At 62.0% G+C, this 20,848-nt stretch overlaps 2 protein-coding genes across 2 annotated transcripts in view; one reads left to right on the top strand and one right to left on the bottom strand.

Moving 5' to 3' along the window:
• AMZ1 (archaelysin family metallopeptidase 1) overlaps positions 1-5,769 on the top strand; it is an 8,328-nt gene extending 2,559 nt beyond the window's left edge. The window contains exons 2-5 of the mRNA XM_025049568.1: positions 1,587-1,715; positions 2,031-2,200; positions 2,674-2,850; positions 4,039-5,769. Coding sequence (XP_024905336.1) covers positions 1,587-1,715; positions 2,031-2,200; positions 2,674-2,850; positions 4,039-4,563 — 1,001 coding nt within the window. The 3' untranslated portion in view covers positions 4,564-5,769. The remainder of the gene's footprint in view (positions 1-1,586; positions 1,716-2,030; positions 2,201-2,673; positions 2,851-4,038) is intronic.
• Positions 5,770-12,032: 6,263 nt separating this feature from the next.
• GNA12 (G protein subunit alpha 12) overlaps positions 12,033-20,848 on the bottom strand; it is a 31,660-nt gene continuing 22,844 nt past the window's right edge. The window contains exons 2-3 of the mRNA XM_025049567.1: positions 15,890-15,940; positions 12,033-14,558 (exon numbers count right to left, since the gene is read on the bottom strand). Of these exons, the coding sequence (XP_024905335.1) occupies positions 13,989-14,558; positions 15,890-15,940 (621 nt within the window). The 3' untranslated portion in view covers positions 12,033-13,988. The remainder of the gene's footprint in view (positions 14,559-15,889; positions 15,941-20,848) is intronic.

Raw genomic sequence — 20,848 nt, 5'->3', positions numbered from 1 at the left:
GCCAGGGCGGGCCCCCCTCCCCCTCCCCCTCCCCCGTCTCAGAACCCGCTCGGCCGCGTCTGTGGGCTCGGGGTCCCTCCCTGCCTCTGTCCCGTGGTTAAGTCTCCGATATTTTCAGTCGTGTTCGTTGGGCCATTGTTTACTGTAGACAGATTCTTCCTTTTGAGCGTAACATTTCCGTGAGTCTTGACAAACACATCGCAGTCATCACCAGGACCGGGTGTAGAAGAGCTTGCCAGCCCCCCGACTTCCTCGCTGTCCCCCGTAGCCGGCTGCTCCCCCCCGTAGCCGGCTGCTCCCCCACCTTACACGCATTTGGAAGCGGTTCCCGCGCTCCACTTGGCTTGTGCGGGCCCTGTCAGTGGGACGGCGGGTCTAGTTTTCAGGGGACACTCCTTCCTGCCCCTTCCAGCTTCCGGTGGTGGCCGGCCATCCTGGGGGTTCCCTGGCTTGTAGCTCCTTTCTCCCCATGGCCACATCATTGCTTCCCTGTGTGTCGGCGTCCCTGCTCCTAAGGACACCAGGCACGTTGGATTACGCTGCTTTAGTGACCTTATCTTAGCTTGATCACTCTGCAAAGACGGTCGATAAGGTCACGTTTTGAGTGTCAAGGGTTAGGACTCCAACCTGCGTTTTAGGGGGCACAAGCCACACTATGACCATCGTCACCATCACTGTCACCTCCAGAGCTAAAATTCCTTGGCCTCTCAGAGCTAAAGACCTCGGCCACTCATTTCCAAGGTCACACCCTAGACCCGTGCTGTCCAGGACAGCAGCCACGGGCCACGCGAAGCCGCCGAACACATGAGACGCGGCTGGTCTGAGGCGGGATTGTGCTAAGTGCGGGAAGCACACGGGGATGAAGAGTCCGTATGAAAAGCAGTGTAAACGAGCTTTTAATTTTTAAACATTCGATTACACGTTAAAATATTAATTTGGCCGTGTTAGGTTAAGTGAAGTATTATTAAAATCAACTCGATCTGTCGATTTTGCTTTGAAATTAGTAAAACTGGACATTTCGTTGCACATTCAGCTCTGACTGTGCTGCAGAGCATATGGCCTGGGCCTTGTCACCAGCCGCCGTCCCCACTGGGGTCCAAGCCTCTCCCTGTAAACCGTCCTTGGGTCCCCGTGCGTCTGTCCGGTGCCCTCACGGCCTCTGGCCCGCCGGGCACCCCCCGCGTCCCCGCCTTCTCCGGCCCCCCCCTCCTCTCCTCTGGGTTCACGTCGCTGCATCCTCGGGGTCCCTCGTCTCCCAGCCACTCGCCCACGCTCCATGCACACAGCTGGCAGGGTGGTGCCCTCCGGCTGCTCCGACCCCCGGCCTGCCTCTTACACGGTCACTTTGGGTCCACCCGGAGGGCCCAGAACAACCTTCCCATTTTCATCCCATCTGCAACGTCCCTTCTGGCGCGTGAGGGGTCACACTTGGGGTTCTAGGTAATAGGACATGGGCGTTTCCAGGACCACCCATCGGACACCGAGGCAGCTCGGCCCGTCCTGTGGCCGCGGTGGCCTGGGGTTGGGAGAGGGGTGCCCAGCCTCCCCTCACGTCCCTCTGCCTCTCCCTCTCCCGCCCCCTGCAGGTGGCATCCTAAACTTCCTGAGGGACAGCAAGCCGGGAGATGCGCTGTGCGTGCTGGGCCTGACGCGGTGCGACCTCTACCCCCACGAGACCTGGGGCTTCACCTTCGGCTCGTACCTCCCCGGGCAGGGTGAGCTGGCGCGTCCCCCGGGCACAGCAGGGTGTCCAGCCCCTCCTGGTTGTCACTCGCCTACATGCAAATAGCCATCGTGGCTCGCAGCCCCGTCCCGGCCCCTCAGGCTGGGCTCTGCCCCAAGGCCGTCACGCAGACACAGTGGCAGAGCTGGGCCTTCAGGACCTGTGCATCCTGAGCACGGGCGGCCTTGCCCCTGGGCCCCTGGGGCCAAGGCTGCGCCTGGAGCCCCTTCTGTGCATCCTGAGCACGGGCGGCCTTGCCCCTGGGGCCAAGGCTGCGCTTGGAGCCCCTCCCCTTTGCCTCCCCCAGAAGTGGGCGTCTGCAGCTTCGCCCGGTTCTCAGGGGAGCTGCTGCAGGGGGCGCCCAGTGCCTTGGACCTGGCACCAGCACGGACGGCGGCAGATGACTCCACGACCACCCTGTGGGACAGAGGCCAGAGCTTGTGCTTCAGCGCCCTGGGCACGGTCCAGTGCTGCAAGGTGGGCAGGGGCCGGGGTCCCGGGGGGCTGCAGGGGGCAGCAGGACATGGGGGACAGGACGACGGCGGGAGGGCTGGGGTGCTGGCGAGCTCCGGGCATCAGATGGAAGGACACAAGTGGACAGCCACGGAGCCCTGTGTCCAGCCCTCACGACGAGGACGAGCCTGCACTTCAGAGACACCGAGGACTTTGCCGAGGTCACAGGGCTGTCCAGTGCAGGGCTGGGATTCGAATCTGTGTCTGACTTCAAGCCCCGTGCAGTGCGGCTCCCAGAGCCGCCCACGCCAGCTCCCCCGTCCCCGCAGCCCAGGGCGGGCGGCCGGCACCGTGCAGTCAGTGCTTGGACCTCTCTCTTCCTGCCGCTGGGCCTCAGCCCAGGGTCAGGGTCCTGGAGGGACTGCCCGGATGCCCTGGGGCTATGCTGGGTGTCCGGGGTCAAGGCCACAAGGACAGTGGTGGGCTTGCTCCCTCAGGTCACGTGCCACGAGCTCTGCCACCTGCTGGGCCTGGGGAGCTGCCGCTGGCTGAGCTGCGTCATGCAGGGGGTGCTCAGCCTGGACGAGGCCCTGCGGCGGCCTCTGGACCTCTGTCCCGTCTGCCTGCGGAAGCTGCAGCACATCCTGGGCTTCAAGCTGGTGGACAGGTACAAGGTGAGCTGCGCCCTGGGCCTGGAGCCGCCCCCAGGTGGGGAACTGGGAGTCGGAGTCCTGGGCGGCCTCCAGGGAGCCGGTGGCAAGGACCCTGTGGTCTGGAGACAGGTGGGTGGTGGGCGGGGTCTGCAGAGCTCCAGGCGCAGTGACGGGCCTGCACCATGTCCCTCTCCGGGTCTGCAGAGCTCCAGGCGCAGTGACGGGCCTGCACAGTGTCACCGTGAGCCCCTCTCCAAGATTGGCCCGGCGCCGGGCCCATGGCAGGGAGCGCTGGGGGCGGAGAGGGCCCAGGGCCCAGGCAGGACTCAGTCCAAGTGCTCACTCACGGGGCCTCACCTTTAAGGGGCCTCCCCCGACCCCTCTGCGTGGCTCACTGCTGCCTGGGGAGGAGCAGGGCCCTCAGGGGCGGGACCCACTGGACGGACAGAGCAGGTCCTGTGGGCGGCCGGCGTGGCCCTGCTGCCCTCTGCTGGCGGCACGAGGCATTGCCCGCAGGCCCAGGAGCGGTCAGCGACTCCACTGCGGGAGACCTTCGCCTGCGGGAGGTTTGCTCCACTCTGAGTTCAAAGGCAGATGGTGTCTATTTTTTCTTTAAGCCCATCTTTGGATGAAAACACTGGATGAGTTAAAAACGTTTTCATTTGAATAAAGGCAAAGGTCTATCAATCAAATAGCTTCAGCTTAATTTTAAAACCGAAAGTTTCAAGCCAAAAGCTTTAAATGAATCTTGTTGTGTTTGAGGTTCCAGGATGTCTGTCTCTGTCACTAAAGGTGGGCTGGGCAGGGGTGGGCAGTGTCGTGTTACTGTGACCACACAGACAGGGGACAACGCGGAGCAGTGGTCGGGTCGTGTTACTGTGACCACACAGACAGGGGACAACCCGGAGCAGTGGTCGGAGCAAAGCAAAGTGCAGGACGCGATGTGAGTTTTCCTTGTTTATTTCCTTTGCTTTTAATATAATTGTAAAATTTCACTGTAAGCTCTGTATAACTTGGCGGTGACTACTGCTCGCCTGGCCGCTGGGCTCCTGCGTCGGGCCCCAGTCCTCAGAGGCGCTCGTGGGGACTCTGCGTCATGAGCCTGCCACTTGCCCTGAGTGGCTGGGGACAGCGGGGTCCCCTTAGGTGAGGGGCTCCCTGGCTGGGTAAGTGACCGCAGACAGAATACCACTTGTGTCTCCCTCTCAGAGGCTCCACGCCTGGACACAAGCCGTGGCGGAGACGCTGCGGGGCCAGGAGGCAAGACAGCCGGCCGCGTCGGAGGACACGCCGCCAAGCAGCGCAGACTCGGGCTCGTGCTGTGAGAGCGACTCGGAGCCAGGCACCAGCCCCTCGGAGCCCCTGTCCCCCGACACCTGGACCCACGCCTTCGCGGCAGAGCTGGACCCCGGGGGTGGGCTGGGGTCCTTGGTGGCATCGGAGGCCATCACAGAGCATGGACGGTGGCTGGCGAGGTGCATCCGGGCCCTGGAGAGGGAGGTGACGGGGGAGGAGCTGGCCCGCGTGGACGGCGTGGTAGACGCGCAGGCCCGGTGGGAGATGTTTGCGGGGCGCCTCGCGGTGCCCGGGCCGGGCCGGGCCCGAGGCAGGGATGGCGGGGGGCTGCACAGGGCTCTGGGGGACAAGCTGTCCTCCCTGAGGAAGAGGCTGAGCGTGCGCAAACTGTCCCGGGCCGGCTCTTCTCCCTGTCACTTGAAGGCAGAGGACAGTTAGCTCAGAGCCACCACCTGCCCAATGTCCATCTTCCCCAGGACCCCACTGCCTGGCGCTGGCCACCCAGGGTGCCGCGGGTCCCAGGGAAGCCGAGGAAGGTCGTCGTCGGGCGGCCCACCTGCTCCCAGTGCCCAGCCTGGACTTAGCCGTGGTGGCGGGAGGCAGGGCGCGCTCTCTGCAGCCTCTGGCCTCTGAGCCCCTCCAGTGTTTACAGCTGGGGTGACGGGGCCTCCACTCACTGTGAACTCGGCTCCCAGCCTCACAGCTGGCTCCCCTGCCCCAAGGGAAGTGAAGCGGTTCACTTCTGCTGACAGCACCCCCCACCCGAGGGTGCTTCCTGCGGTGCCGATGGCCTTCCGGTCCTCAGGACTGCACGGGGCAGCTCCGCGAACGTTCCGGTGGCTGCCACCCACCTCGGCGTGTGCCGAGGTCTGCTGTGTGTTTGGACGGTGCTGGGGGACAGGGGTGCGTGTGACGCAGGTGGGAAGCCGGGCAGGGCCCGCCTGCTGTCACTCGGTGGCGAAACAGGTGGCCGCTTTCTTGGGACAGTTCCTGACACAGGTGGCCTGGGGTCCGGACGGGGAGTGTCCCTCGAACCCTCTGTCTCCCGTTTTCTCGTCTAGTTCTGTCCCTCGATCCTCGGCAGCTGGCTGAAGCCCGTCGTGATCTCCAGCTGCGGCTGTGGAGTCGGCCGTTTTTCTCTGATTTTGTTAGGTTTTGCTTTAAGCCTTTCGTGCGCGTACCCGGGTGCTGTTTTCCCGACGGTGCGACCCTGTTTCTACGGTAAACGCCCCAGTCTCTGCTCCGTGAGCGCCCCAGGCAGAGGGACTTCCGGTCCCGACGGCGGAAACGCCTGTGGCGTGATGAGTCGGGTCACAGCTACCGTCCCCTCTGCAAGGGGGGCTCGTACGGTTTGCGGGGTATACAGTCTTGCGGCCTTTTAAGAAAAACTACAGGATAAAATCTAGAAGAGGAGGGGCCCCCCACGCAGGCAGCCTGAAGCCGCCGGTGCCACCAGGGGGCCCTTCGGAAAGAGGCACAGGGTGCGTAGTGCTGGGCTTCGGGCGGCAGAGGTGCAGCTCCTCGGTGCCCAGGCCTCCTGCACGGCTCCACAGAGGCACCAGCGAGCCGGCAGACCCGCGAGAGTGTGACATGGGGACGGGGAGGTCAGGGCCTGGGCCTCTATCGCTGCGACAAACCACCCAAACCCAGTGGCTTAAGACCCCAGCACCGCGTAGCCCAGGAAGAAGCCGCGGTGTAGCGGAGCGTGGTGGGCAGTGGCTTAAGACCCCAGCACCGCGTAGCCCAGGAAGCCGCGGTGTAGCGGAGCGTGGTGGGCGCTCGTCCAGCTCGGCCCCAGCTTCCGAGACACTGACGTGGGGCGGCCTCCCACGCGGGGCCTCAAGTCCCACCGCACGCGCTTCAGATAGTCACCCAGGCCCCCCAGCTTCGGCGAGGATGGCGAGGTTCCTGAAAAGCAGGGCAGACGGGAAAACCCGCTCCAGGAGTTTGCTGCTTGGCGGGGCCGTGACAGCCGCCACACAGTTTTACCTGTTTTCTGCTCAGGGTTAATCACTGGAATTATGTAACGGGGGACGAGGACTAGCAGCCTGGCTCCGGCTGGGGGAGAGGCTCGGGTTCCACGCATGCCACAGGGGTCGTGGCCGAACTCGTGCCCCGTGGCCTGTGGCTCTCAACTGGGGCGAGCGTCCCACAACAGCGTCCCAAAGCGGGAAGGGACAAACCGCTAGGGGCAGCACCTGCCTCCACGGCCTCACCAGGGGCAGACGGAGAGAGATTCTTAGCTGCTGGGAGGGACGTTTTGAAAATAAAACTTTTGGGGACAGATCGTTTTCGTAAATGTGCAAGGTTGACTGCCGCTTTCTTAGCTCTGTCTGTCCAAGGTCCCCGAGGGGGAGGACAGCTCGCCGACGGGCCCAGGAGGACGGGCTCACGGCTCACGCGGAGCTAAGGCATTGGGGTCACGACGCGGGGCTGCTGCCGAGTGCGGGTTCGGCCGGGAGTCGTATGTGCCCTGTTCTGAGCACGGGGTGAGAAGCAAGGCCCGGTCGGAGGTGGCCGGTCCCCTCCAGCAGCCCCGAGACCCTCTTCCTCTTCTTTGATTTTGGGGCGCAAAGTTGTCCTCAGGTGAGTGAAAGGAGAAACTCCGCCCCCATCCCCGCCCCGATTACGCCCAGCGGGACAGGAAGGCGAGTTTGGCTGGGGACCGGGCCGCCTGCCCCCACAGTCCAGAGCGTGGGGCCGGGTGGGATGTGGCTCTGCTAACACCGCCCCACGGGACATCTGATTCAGGCCTTTCTGGGATGGACGAAATCTCCACAGGGGTTTAAAGAAAAAACACACACACGCCGGCTGAGCCCAGCAGCTAATGTTACAGCCGAGAGTCCGAACTTAGATCCCGCCATGTTGAAAGGGGGTCTGGGGTGCCTGGGGACAGACGTGCGCAGGGAGGTCCTCGCACGGGGCCACGAGGAGCTGCTGTCCGGACGTGGCGGCCAGGGTGGCCGGCTGGCCCACATCCCTGGGGAGAGGAGGCGGCTCTTCCTGCAAACAGACCCCAGCTCTGAGCGGGTGCTGCCTGCACCTGCCAGCCGTGTCCTCAACACCGCCCTGCCCAGCAGGAGCCCTGTCCGAGCTGCGGCTGAGGAGGCTGGCTGCTTCGGTCACCGGCCCGAGTCTGCGGGTCTGCAGAGCTGCGCTGGGCCCAGGCATGTTTGCTGGCTTGATGCTGGTGTCCCCCCGCCTCTGCCCCCGCCCCCGCCCGGGTCCAGGGTCTCGGGAAAGCATGCTGTCGGGCAGGTAGGCCTGCCCCTGACCTGCACCTGACCCCTGGGCTGCCCCCGCCCCACTCTGCCTGGTCCCGAGGTGGCCAGCAGGGTCTGGCAGCTGCGGCACCTTCACTCAAGACGGCCTGAGGTCCCAGTGGCCCGGGTGGGTGGCCAGCACCCTGGGCCGAGATGCCAAGGCGAACGGAGCCAGGGCTGCTGGGGCTTCGCGGACTTGTCTGTGCACTGAGGGCGCGTCCCCGGCAGGAAGAGCTCTGTCCCGTGAGGACAGGCTTCCCGAGGCACCTCACGGGCCTGAGCCGTGGCCTGCGGGTCCCAGGGCGAGCACAGGCCTGGCCGCGGCCTGTGTCCCTACGCCTGGCCCAGGTCTGCCAGATGAGCCTGACCCCATAGGGGGTGACTGGACACAGGGGAACCAAGGAGACGGCCCTGGGCACCGGCCTGGGGCAGCTCTGCACTGACCCTTCCGCTCCGCGGTGAGGGGCTGTGGCTTTGAGAGCCACTGGAGTCCAGCAGACCCGGAGAGCGGCTAACAGACCCCTTCCGGGGCAGCAGCGAGCACCTTGATTAACAAGAACCCGGAATAACCGAGGTTTATTTTTGGACTCGGCTCCTTGGGGAAAGAGGCGAATGGGAACAAGTGTGTGTCAGGAGTTATTTTAAAAGGCAATTTCCAAGAATTGTCCTGGGCCACCACATGCTCAGTCCAGTCCCCTCACCTCGGTGCTGACGGGTGAGCCAAGGACTCGCTCGCCCACCAGAGAGGCCACCGGACACGACAGCCCCGCCTCCTCAGCCACCGAAGGCACCGCCCCGTGAGCGCGTGTCCCGCGGCCTCTGAAGTGACTGCTGGGCGCTCAGCAAACCAACCAGAAACGAAGCCGGCCGCGGCCACATGAGGCCGCCCCAAGGGGCGTGACCCCAGCATTTTAACCAGCACACCTGGGGCCCTGAGCCGGCCGGACCCACCGTCTGCTCCCCGCGGGGGCCACCGCACACACGTCTCTGGCCCGCCGAGCCTGTCCGCGCCAGCCCCGCCCAGGCACAGCTCCGGTGCCGCCTCTCGGCCGAGCCCAGCACGCCCCCCTCGGCTCCACGGACACCACGGTGCCACGCTTGCGCTTCACACAGGCGTCACTCGGGAGCTCACTGGCCCGTGACCAGCGGGGACTGGCCCGGAAGCCGTGCCCGCGGACCGCTGCCTCCCGCCCGTTCCCGGCACGCGGATGACAGGCCGAGCGAACCCCTCCGTCCTCAACGTTCGGCCAGAAGGCGACTTATTCTCACGGTTTCTCACCACGCCCATCTAACGTGACAGTTGCGTTTCAAATAGAGTGTCACTGGCGGCTCGGCCTGTCGCCTGGCGGAGTGTCAGAGCGGCTAAAGCGCGTGGCTGGGCGGCCGGGTGGGCAGCATGGTGGCTGTGTCGGCCCCCGTGGCTATGTCCTGCCCCCGTGGCTGTGTCCCCCCCTGTGGCTGTGTCCCCCTCCCCCGTGGCTGTGTCCCTCCCTGTGGCTGTGTCCCCCCCCCCGTGGCTGTGTCCACCCCCTGTGGCTGTGTCCCGCCCCGTGGCTGTGTCCCCCCCTCGGTGCCCACTCCGTCTCACCTGTCACTGGGGAAGTGTGGCCACAGGCGACAGGCCTCACCCTCGCTGTTAAGCAGGGGAGTCACAGAAACGGGGGACCGAGCTGGGTCTGGGGCTCCTGGACGGTGAGGGGACAGTACCGTGAGCGCCCAGCGTGTAGAAAGGAGCCCTGACGTCAAAGGCAGGGGCTCGTGGTGGCTCCGTCCACCTGTCCTAAAGGTACAAGTGGGACAGATGTGGGGGAGGGGCAAGAGGCGGGATCTCTTATCTCGATGACACCGAGGCTCGGCGTCCCCTGGGAGTGACCGGGACAGTTCCTGAGTGTCCCTCCGGTGGGTGGCGGGGACAGTGGCATGCTGCTGTCACTCTGACACCTCTGGCGAGGCAGGACCGCGGCGCGCGGGGGCCTGTGCGGGGGGCGGGGGGCAGGGGGGAGAGGCCGGCACGAGTCACCGCCTCCTTCCTGTCCCTCTGCCGGCCCTTCCCGCCCGGCTTCTCCGTGCCGCGGCCGTTTGGCACACAGCTCTTGTCAGCACAGCCCAGCACGGCGTGGACTGAGCAGGGGCGAAGCCTGATAAGCTGAGGGGCTGTCCGTGGGCCGAGCGCCCCTCACCGTCCAGGACCCGGAGACCCCTCTGCCCCGCAGGCCCTGCCACTGGCGTCCACTGAAGGCTTATTTACCAGATGGGTCCACTCCGTCCCGTGCTTCCCAGGGCCAGGCGGATGCCGCGGATGAGATGCAACGAGAGGAAAGGGCTGCCTCGCCGGGGGCGGCTCCTTCCGTTCATACGAACGCCGTCCACGGCGTTGCTCCCACCGCGACTCCACCAGCCGCCACTGCTGCCCAGCCGCTGCCTTGCATCCCCGCCACGCGGCGGTCACTAGCTCGAAAATGGCTACGTCTGCTGTCGAATGAACACTGGGTGGTACGTGAGGTCCTGGCCGCTGGAGCCGGCGCCCGCGAGGAAGCGGAGGCAGGATGGGGAGGGACCCTGCCCCATCACAGCAGCCCGGCGCGCTCTGTGGCCCCGCGGCCTCTGGTCGGCCTGTCTGTGGGCTGCGTGGCCATAGTTCACAGCCGGGCAAACGCAGCCCCGGCTCTTCCATGCAGACGCACCTGACACAGAGGGGCGCTGCCGGCCGCGGTATCGGGGCTGGGGGCGTGGCTGCTGCAGGTCGGCCGTTCCCGGCCACCTCACCCTGCAGGAGGCCCGATTCCCCGGCTGGCAACCCCATCTCCCCCACCCAGCCGCACGGGGTCACCGATTGCCAGAGCTCGGCCCGGCCAGGACGTTTGCGTGCTCACCGTTTCCTGTGCTGCCCTGCTCCTTCCCGCCACGACCTGGGGTTGGTGCCCAGGGTCTCCTGGCCGTCACCACGTCGGGGTCAGCAGAACTGCCGTGGCACGTGTCCCGCCCCAGGAGCCACTCTGGTGCCAGGCGGGACGGGGCACGAGGGCGCTCCTCCAGCGAGCAGCCTGCTTGTGGTCTGGAGGGCGTCCACCGGGGCAGGCTCCACGGCACTGTGCAGACAAGACCGGGCCGGGCGGGCCTTCCCGACCTCGGGCGCCCGGGCTGCGTGTCCAGGTCTCCCCGGGGGCAGGCCCTGGGACCCGCCGCCCTCGGCCGCAGGCAGGAGGCAGACACAGCAGTGGCTGTGGACACGGTGGTGGCGTCCCCGCCCCGGTCCCCCTCTGCTCGCAGTCAGCTCACTGCTGTCTGTGGACCCCGGCTTGGGCGGCATGTTGTGACACAGCAGTGTCAGCCCTCTGGGGACCCAGGACGCCCAGCACAGCCCTGGGGCTGGACCAGGGGGCGGGGGCAGGGAGCCAGCCCAGCTCCGGGCGGGCAGTGCTTGGGCGTGAGACGGAAATGCGTGGCACGGTCACCCTGGGCCGCCGTGCGCGTGGAGCCGGCCGAGGGCCAGCTTGTCCCCTCTCCGAGCAGTGCCTCCCGAGTGTCCAGGGGTCGGTCAGAACGAGGTTGCCGAGCATGTCCTTGTGCCTTCTGGGGAACAAGGCACTGAAGGCCCTCAAACAGGGGGCTGCCGTGAAGGCCTGGCCAGACCGCGCCCCTCGCTGGCACGATCACAGAAGCCACCACGGCCCTGAGGCGGCTGCTGGTCAGCGAGGGGGGACGCGGTGGCTGTGACCCTGGAATAGTGTCCTCCCCACACTCAACACAGAATCCTAGAAGCCTGGAGGGCCTGCCCAGGTGACGGCCACTGACCATCATGCAGATCCTCCTTTTAGAAGGGTCCTGGGCGTGATGCGCTGTGCTGACAACTGGGACCCCTTCACGCTGCATTTTGTGGCTGGGAAGGTCACCCCAGGGTCACAACCCCGGAACCCCGTCCTGCCCGCCCCCGTGCCTTCCCCCGGCCCCCGCACGGCTGCGGTGTTGGTCACCGGGACCGTCTCCTCGGGCTTCCAGACCCGAGAGCGGCAGGACGCCCCCCGCCCACACCTGCGTGTCTGCACGCGTGCACGCCCCGCGCATGTCACGAAGTCGTGTCCCAGAGGCCTTCCTTCAAAACGGTCTTTGTGACAGCTCTGCTGTGTCAGGCTTTAGCACGTGAAAGTAAAACTGTGACAATCAGAAGATGAGCCTCGACACGTTTAGGATTAGAGAGTTATTTGCTCTACAGTTATTTTTGGAACTGAAAATTTAAAAATTGGTTTTGAACGCTGAGTGGTATTTTCTATTGAGCAAAGAAAAACTAGGGATTCATTTTACTAAACACCCAGAAACTGGAGGTGGGTACACCCCAAAGCAGACCCTCCCCACCAGTGCGGATTCGGCGTGCGGCTCACCGGGACGCCCGTTCTGACGGTGCCTCCAGCTCACACGCTGAGCGAGGCGATGTCTGTTGCCAGGACCCCGAGTTGGTCCTTCTCAACTCACAGTCTGGTTTCGAGGTCAGTTTTTGATCTTGGAGTTAAAATAACCGACTCGCTTTTCTCCAAGAAATAAAGCATTTTAAGAATAAGAATTCTAGAGAGCTCTATAAATTACAAGCGGAAACTCAAAAAGCTTTGAAACGATTTCTCTACAAACAGAATAGTACACGAGAAAAGATCTTATTTTGAGGAAGTTTATTGTTACATTTTTGCAATAATAGATGAGGCACAACTATCTCCTGCTTCTCCAATATCTCAATAAAAAAGACAATAATCAAGGATAACAGTGAAATTAGAATAAAAAATTACAAAAGCCTAAGGTTTTGAAGACAAATGACTACGATCTATGTGTAAGAAAAGCTGTAAATGGTTTTAGCTCAGCCTTGCAAAGTCACCTCCCTCCCCAGCCAGCACGAACCGCAGAAGCCACTCAGCAGAGCCGTGTGGGGCCGGGGGCCGTGCTGGTCGGGGGCCCCAGCCTCGGGGCCACCCAGCCTGCCTCCCAGACAGCTCGGCACTGTCTCTCGTTACTTACACGAATGTGAACCAGCAAGTACAGCACACTGTCAACGGGGAAAGGCGCTCACGGACGGGGCCAGGAGGCGGTTCAAAGCCACCGGGTCCACCAAAGGTGACGGCAGCAGGCTCCACCTGAACCAGAACCTCGCCGAGCTGCCAAGCGACAGCCTGAACCTGACCAAGCTGAGGCCCAGCGCGGTGACGGCAAGGGCACCCCGCACTGCCACCGCCGCCAGAGGGAACTGCGGTTTCGGGCCCGCCCTGACGGGGCCCGCTGAGAGCCCTATCCCCTTGAAGCCACATCGCCGGCCTGACCCTGGGCCACAGCCGGTCATTTGCGAAGAGCCACAGGAACCAGTACGAAACCAGCAACTTTTTTCCAGCCAAGAAAAGAGCTAAGACCCTGGCGGACAGCACCGTGCAGCCTTGAGCACAGAGAGCATTTCCCGTGGTCCCCTTGTTACAGCAAGGGGACGCCAGGGGTGACTCAGAGCAGGTCTTGTCCTCCACGTTCTTCTGGTCAGCACCTGCCACGAGATCGAAGCTACCTGGCTTGCGGACAATGAGCTGAGCAATGCGAAGGAGTGGGCAGTGTGACCTGAGGACAAGAGCCTAAGACGCGTGCTCGAGCCACAGCGACGCCCCGGTGCCAGCTACAGAGGACACGCCTTCCCTTCTCAGTGCTGGGGCGAGCCCCAAGCACGCGGGACAGACTTTTTAGTAGAGTGAGACACAGCATGGACCGCGCTGTGTTTTTACAGACAGCGAGGCCCCGGCAGGAACTGGACCAGCGACCTGAGTGTCGGCTGTGCCGGCCCAGAGCCCCCTGCAGATGAGAGCAGTCTGCAGGGCCCAGCCGACAGCAGGCACAGCTGTCCAGGCACCGGGGTGGTGGCAGTGTGAAGGACAGGTGTCTCTGGGCGCTGCGGCTCCTGAGAGGTTGTCTGTGGGGGGCGGGCCCAGCGGCTGTGAGCCAGCCAGAGCTGTGCTGGTGACCGGCCCGCGCAGTGGCCAGCTAGCAGCAGGAAGCTCTCCGCGGCTTCCGCGAGGCCGTGCTCAGTGCCGCCCCTGCAGGCAGCAGAGGGTGCCGCGGGGGTGGAGGGACCAGCGCCGCCGTGAGCACGCGGACATTCGCCGTCCCCGCACCCGCCCCGCCGTGCCAAGGCGGGGAGAACGGGCCGTTGGGGGCGTTAAGGCAGGCCCGGCCTGGGGGCTCCTGCCCCCCGCAGAGGGGCCCTGGGCTTCATCTGACGCGCCCGCCCGGGCCTCGCAGGAAATGGCCCGGGAGTTGTCAAAGGCAACTGGTTCGCTTTGGGAGGTGGCACCGAGACCCCCAGGGGGGCGGGGGTGGGGTGGGGCGGGGCTCTGCGTTTGGTGGCAGTGGCACCGGGCGCCTACAAGCTACTTCTAGGCAAAGCTTTCGGGTTAGTCGGCCTCACTGAAGACGTGCGCGTTAGAGAGGAGAGCCGTCTGCGAGGCCCGCTGGTGAGTCGGTCGCTAGCGTGCACGCTCGGTCACCTGCCGGGGGGTTCTCAGTAGTTTGCCAGCCCGGGCTCAGTAGCTAGTCAGTGTCCGTGTCCTGCGGCCCTCGGGGGCGGCGGGCGCGGCCTGCGCCTCACTGCAGCATGATGTCCTTCAGGTTCTCCTGCAGGATGGTGTCCTTCACCGCGTGGAACACGAAGCGGATGTTCTCGGTGTCGATGGCGGTGGTGAAGTGGTGGAACAGTGGCTTGCTCCGGTTCCGCCGCTTCCGGTCGAAGCACTGCACCAGGTGGCGCTGGACGTCCTCCAGCCGGTGCGGGTCGCCCCGGAAGTCCGGGAAGTGCTTCTTGATGCTCACGGTCTTCACCTTCTCCACCAGGAGGTCCATCTTGTTCAGGAACAGGATGATGGAGACGTTGAAGAACAGCTTGTTGTTGACGATCGTCTCGAAGATGTTCATGGACTCCTGCAGCCGGTTGGTGCGCCTGTCCTCCATGAGGACCTGGTCGTACTCGCTGGAGGACACCATGAACAGGATCGAGGTGATCCCGTCGAAGCACTGGAACCACTTCTGGCGCTGGGACCGCTGGCCGCCCACGTCCACCATCTTGAAGGGGATTTTCTTAATAACAAAGTCATGCTCCACGATGCCCTTGGTGGCCTTCCTCGCCAGCAGGATGTCTTGCTTACTGGGAAAGTAGTTCTGTAAAACACGGGACACGGAGAGGCTGAGGGGGGCGAAAACAGAGAAGAAAAGACGGGGTGGAAGGCACAGTCGGGCGACCTCGGCGGGACGTCGAACCGAACGCCAAACGCGGCTTTGCTCACAAACGAGAGACTTACCACGAAGCAGACAGCGAAGGGATCGAACGGCTCCTTTCAGAATGAACGGAGGCCGAGGAAGTTACCAGAATCTCGGCGTTAGCCGTGGAATCTCAACCACTCTCTTCTCCACAGGAAACTAACCACCTTGTCTCTGCACTAAAGCTACCTTCGATTTTTCTAGCGTCCAGAGCGTGTCGCTCCAGAGCCTTGCTGGGAGCTGACCGAACGTGGGCCTGGCAGCGCGGTTTACATGCTGTCCGTGACGCGCTCCGTGAGTCACCCCCGGGAGCCCCTGATGACCACCGCACGCAGGAGCAGCCCGTCTCACGGAGCCGCGAGCTGGCGCTGCGGACGCCTGCGACTCCGCCCGAGGCCACTTGTGCAGCAGCCTCACCAAAACCCAGCAGGGACGATGACGTGTCCGAGACCCAGCTGCGGACGCGCAGGGCGGGCAGGGCACAGAGGTGCAGCTTCGCCGACACGCGGGTGGAGGGCAAAGCCCGGACGACGTGAGGGGCCCAGGGGAGAAATGAGCTATAGCGACTCCACGGATGAAGCGAAAGAACACGAAAGACGGGGGGAGGACCCCGCAGGTTTAAAGACGCGTGGGTGACATGGAGCGACGGCTACGTCCCGACCCAGCGAGGACAGCGGCTCAAACTGCTAAGATGAGCAGCACCCGCGGGAAACGACGAGCCGGCCGGGGGCCCCGAGGTGGCTCTGAGGAGCGACTGCCAACCTCAGATGCAGCGTGGCGCTGGGGTGATGACCGCGCTGCGGTCCCGCCTTCCAGAGACACACGGTGGACCCCTGCTGGCTGAATGGCCCGAGGACCTGTTCGCCTCTGCGGGGTGGGGTGAGGAGTCCCCGACTCTATGCTGGAGGAGCCCGAGTTTCCCACAATGAAAACTGAAAGGAAACCGTCCACGTGCTCAGGTCCCTTTATGGGGATCTGGGCGGAGGGACCTCAGAGACACTGCCCGACACCTCGCTTAGCAGTCTGAAGGCTCACGAGCAAGACAGTGACACTTCCCCATGGGAACGAGGGAGCCGTCCCCACGGAGCACGTGCACCCCTCCACCCTGACACACAGAGGAAGGCCACCAAGGCCACTGCGCCGGCCAAGGTCACCAGGCCGTGTCACCGGCTGCTTCGGTCTCCACGCAGACGCTCCATGACGCGCTCGGTCGTGGGGTGGGGGGTACTCACCAGCTGGCCGATCCGGTCCAAGTTGTCCAGAAAGTACTTCACCGACTCGCCCTGCGGAGGAAACACACACAGCTCAGTCCTGGCCCGGCAGACAGAACCTGCGCGGGGACACGGTGTGGCCGCCGCCGCGGACACGGGAAAGCGTCCACGCGTGTTTAAAGTTAACATTCTGAGTTAAAAAAGGCCGTTTCTCTAGCGCTGACCCCCAGATTCAAACTCAGACTGCTGGCAAAGTGGCCCTGCTCGGTTCCGGTGCCGGTGATGCTGGGCCCTCGGACCAGGCTGATGGCCCCTGTCCAGACGTGGCTCCGCCTGTCCGGGGACAGCACCAGAGTGAGGATCTGGGTCACGTCCGCGTGAGGAGTCCTGCTCCTGATGAGGTGACCCACTATGCTGCAGACACGTCTCTGAAGAAGCGAGTCTTTGGGAGAGACAGAGGAACAACGGCTCCCGGCCTCTGGAGATGGGCCTGGCACGCCCGGGCCACTCCGCACACCTGCACGGCCGCACCCTGCCTCCGACTCGGACGGCACCGGTAGACCGCCGTGTCCCCCTGCGTCCCCCGGGCATTCTCTGGACTGATTGTCCAGGCAGGCTGCCCCCTGGCTGGAGGCGCGCCGGGCCACCAGAGGCAGCAGCACTGGCGGGCGTACAGGGCTGGGTCTGGGGGCGCCTGGTGTCGACCTAAATGGAGCTAAACGGAGGCGGGGCTCACTGAACAGCATGGAGGGTGGTGCAAACATGCCCCCCGTGACACGAGGGACGAGCTCTCCAGGGTCCCACGGGACCTGGGTGCTGGGAGACCCGTGGGGCCGGTCCTGGGTCCTCTGCTCCTGTGGGGGGGTCCCCTGGGTGCCATACTCCAGGGAGCGTGCGGAGGGCCTGAGGGGGAGGCCGTGGGGAAGGCACGCGGTGACAGCGCCGGCCCGCGGCCTCATGAAGAGGGGAGGGCAGAGGACGACGCAGGGCAGGGCAGGGCCCCGGTTTACCTCCCGCCCGTCCCCAACAGGCCCCAGGGAGGACCGAGGGGCAAGTTTCCCTTAGTGAAGGTTGAGTCGACCTCCCCATTTTAAAGTGAAAAGGCAGCATTTGTTCACGGGGATGGAGTCACGCCTTCCCCACCGGCACAGAGCCGACGAGCGAGGCGCCGTCCTCCCGGACTCCTGGACGCGGGCGCAGGGGTGCGGGCGTGGACTCGGCCCCGGCCGCCCTTCTGCCCAGGCAGGCGAGAGGCCAGGGTCCGAACGCCCGGAGCTCGGGGGTGGAGGGGCTCGCCGCCCCCACCTGCCCGCAGCGGGGACTGGGGAGGCGCCGGGCCTGTCCCCTCCGCTGTCGCTGCCACTGTGTCCGCACACCCTGTCTCCTTCCACGCGGACAGGAGCCAGCTGGCGAGGCGGAGGCACAGAGCGGCTGGCCCTGAGCCAAGCTACCTGCTTCACGACGCGCTTCCCTTGAAACTCCTCTGGCCTCCTGCTGCCCCGCACTCAGGAGGCTCGAGGCTGTCTGACCCTCACCCGCACGCGCGTGGGGCGCCCTGGACGCCGCCCGCTCTGAGGGCTGAGCCGCCAGTGGTGCAGGCGTGACAGGGCTGGTGGTCTCACGAGTCGACTGTGCCCAAGCACAGCCCCACATCTCCGCTGGTGAATACGGCAGGATCTGGAGCCCCCAAGACGGCACCCATCCTGTGCAGGACACGACCCAAAGGCACCCTGCCTGTGGGGAGCCAGGAAACGGCCCTCGCCCTCGAGGGAAAAGAGGATCAACAGAACCAACCTGAATAACCCAGACGCCGGAACTATCAGACAGACTTTAACGCAGCCATTATAATTATGTTCAATTAGGTAATGAAATGCTTATCACGAATAGAGATGTAAAAAATCTTAGCAGTAAATGGAAACTATAAGGAGAGCCAAACAGAAATTTCAGAACTGAAATATATAATATCTAAAACGACAAATTTAATGTGCAGGCTTAATAACCAACTGAAGACGACACAGAAAAGACTTAGTGAACTTTCACCTTCGAGTAACAGAAATGACCGAATCCCACTGGAAAACGAGATTGCTAAAGGGGGGTGACTCTGGCATCTGCGGGCAGCTTCAGCTCTAACGCACTGTGACTGGAACCCACAACAGAACAGGGACAGTCGGCAGGACGAAGGCCTTTTCTTAAAAAGCGGAAAACTTTCCGAATTTGGTGAAAGGCATAGATGTACAGATTTTAAGAAACTCCACAAATTCCAAACACAATAAACGTGGAGAGAATCATACCAAGGATCTCAGACAACACACCTCTAAATAATCCTCGGGTCCAAGAGAAATCACACATTTCTGGGCCGACGTGTAAGAGCTTGAAGTTGTCACTTCGGCCCTCGCAACAAGGAAAAGGCTGACTGAGCTGAAAATCAACAACTGCTCTCAGATCCACAGAGAACTGACGCACAGGGCAAACTGTGGCCGCCAGCTGCCACCCCAAACTAGAGAGAGAGGCGCATGCAGAGCCTTACAGCTCGCCAGGAGCCAGCACCGGACGCAGCGCATCCTGCTTTAACCGAAATTACAAGATGAACGGTGAAAATCACAGTGCCAAGACGTGAAGCATCGCAACCAGACTCGGATATGGCAGCGGTTTTAGAATGAACAGACTGGACACTTAAAATAATTATGACTAAGCTGCTAAGGGCGCTCATGGGAAAAGTGGGCAGCGTGCGAGACCAGAGAGGCGGGCAGCGTGAGCAGACAGGCAACTCTGGGTCAGACGTCAGAAGCGTCGGAGCCCAGAAGCACATCGAGGTGTGCGGGGGTCTTGTGGGACCAGACGCCGTCGCAGCTGAGCTGAACTGTGGGACACCCGGCTGCTGCTGGGGGTGGGGAAAATCCCCACACACCTGGGCACAGCAGGCACAGAGGTGTTTTCCATACGAGTCGAACCCAACAATGTACAAAAGGAAAATACATCAATAAAACAGAAATTGAAAACCATTTTGACAAAATAAGGAGGAAAAAACATGAATGTTTCCATAGATGCAGAAAAAGCGTTTGATAAAAGTCACCATCCATTCGTGGTTGAAAAGTCTCACTGAACTATAAAAAAGGAACTTTCCCAGTCTGATGAAGGGGATCTATGAAGAACCCACGGCTAACATCGTCCTTACTGTTGGAACGATGAGCTCGTTCCCCGCTGGCTGGGCGCGAGGCAAGGCGCCCACGTCTGGTCAGCACTGAGGAAGGGCCAGCAAAGGAAAAAAAAAAAAAAAAAGAAAAAGCAAACAAAAGGCACAAGGGTTGAAAAGCAAGAAATAAAACTAAACTCACAGATCACATCGCTGGTTGCATGTGAAATCCTAAGGAATCTGTGAGAAAGTTAACAAAAGGACCAATAAGTGACGGTAGCAAAGGCACGAGACACAAGGTCAACACGCAAAAATCAAGTGTACTTTATATACTGGCAGTAAACAACTGGGATACGAAATTCGAAAAAACCTATTCCACTTAGCAGTAAGAAACACAAAATACTTACGAGTAAAACTTTTTTTGTTTCGCTATACGTTTTGTATTTCGAAATAATTTAGATGCACAGGAAGTTGCAGAGACAGTACAGAGAAGTCCAGTGTACCTGGCCCCCATTTCTCCCAATGGTCACGTCTCACGTAACTACGGTACGACATCGAGACCGGGACCCGGCACTGGCACAGCGCGTGTACAGCTCTACGCGCTCTCACGTCCGCGGATTCGCGTGGCCCCTCCTTGCACTCGAGGCGGAGACGCGCTCCCCCGGCACAGAGACCCGGCCTCCTCCCTCCGCCATCCTCGGCCCTGGCAACCGCCAATCGGGCTGCCGTCACTGATCTGTTCTGTTGTACGGCTCTGCCTTTTCTGGATTGTACTTGAACGGGAACAACACGGCAAGTGACGCTTAGGACCTGGCTCTCCTCCACTCAGCAGAATGCCTCGAGATGTAACCAGCTGCAGGGGACATCAAACGCTCGTTCCTTGTAATTGCTGAGTCGCAGCCCGTGCTGTGGTGCACCCGTCTGTTAGGCACCCACTGATCTAGAGACGCTCTGGTCGTGTCCGTGTTCTGGCTGCTGCAGATGAAGCTGCTGTCGACGTTGGTGCACGTGCTGGGTGGGCACGGCTTTCGTTCTCCGGATGACGTTCGGGAGCCTGACTGCTGGGTCGTGCGGTGCGCACACGCTTAGTTTTTGAAAGAAACTCACAAACGGTTTTCCAGGAAGGCTGCACCATTGTACGTGCCCACCAGTGACGTGTGAGAGATGCCACACATACACTCACCAGCCTTTGCTATGGTCGTGATTTTTCGGTTGATCTGTTCTAATAACTATCTCAATATGGTTTTAAACTGCATTTCCCTTAATTTGCGACGACCCGATGGCTAGTGATGCTGAGCATCTTTTCATGGACTTTTACGCCATCTAAACACCCTCTCAGGCGAAATCGCTTCATATCTGCTACTCATTTTCTTGGATTATTTTGTTACTGTTGAGTTTCGAGAGTCCTCCTTTGTTGGATGTGTGGGTGGCAAATATTTTCTCTCAATCTGTGCCTTGTCTTTTCATCCTCTTAAGAACATCTTTTGCAGAGCGAAAGTTTTGAATTCTGATGATGTGAGAACTGACTTTTTTCCAAAAATAATTATTTTCTTTCATAGATAGTGCTTTTGATGTCATATCTGAGAACTCTTCACCCAGATTAGGTACCAAAAGAGTTTCTCAAACGTCATCTTCTCAAAGTTTTACATTTAAATCTGTGATCAGTTTAATTTCTGGATACGGTGTGAGATTAGGTCAAGGTTCTTCTTCCGTTTTTTTAAGTCTGTGGATGTCCAGTGGTCCCAGCTGTCCTTCCTCCGCTGACCTGCTTTTGCACTTGTCAAAAATGAGTCGGGCCCACGTCTGTCCCACCCGCCCGTGTGTCCGTCTCTGTGCTCCCAGGGCAG

Source organism: Pteropus alecto, unplaced genomic scaffold (assembly GCF_000325575.1).
Source record: "Pteropus alecto unplaced genomic scaffold, ASM32557v1 scaffold56, whole genome shotgun sequence".
Taxonomy (NCBI): Eukaryota; Metazoa; Chordata; class Mammalia; order Chiroptera; family Pteropodidae; genus Pteropus; species Pteropus alecto.
Note: the sequence above shows the minus strand (reverse complement) of the source record. Positions and strands in the feature narration are given on the sequence as shown.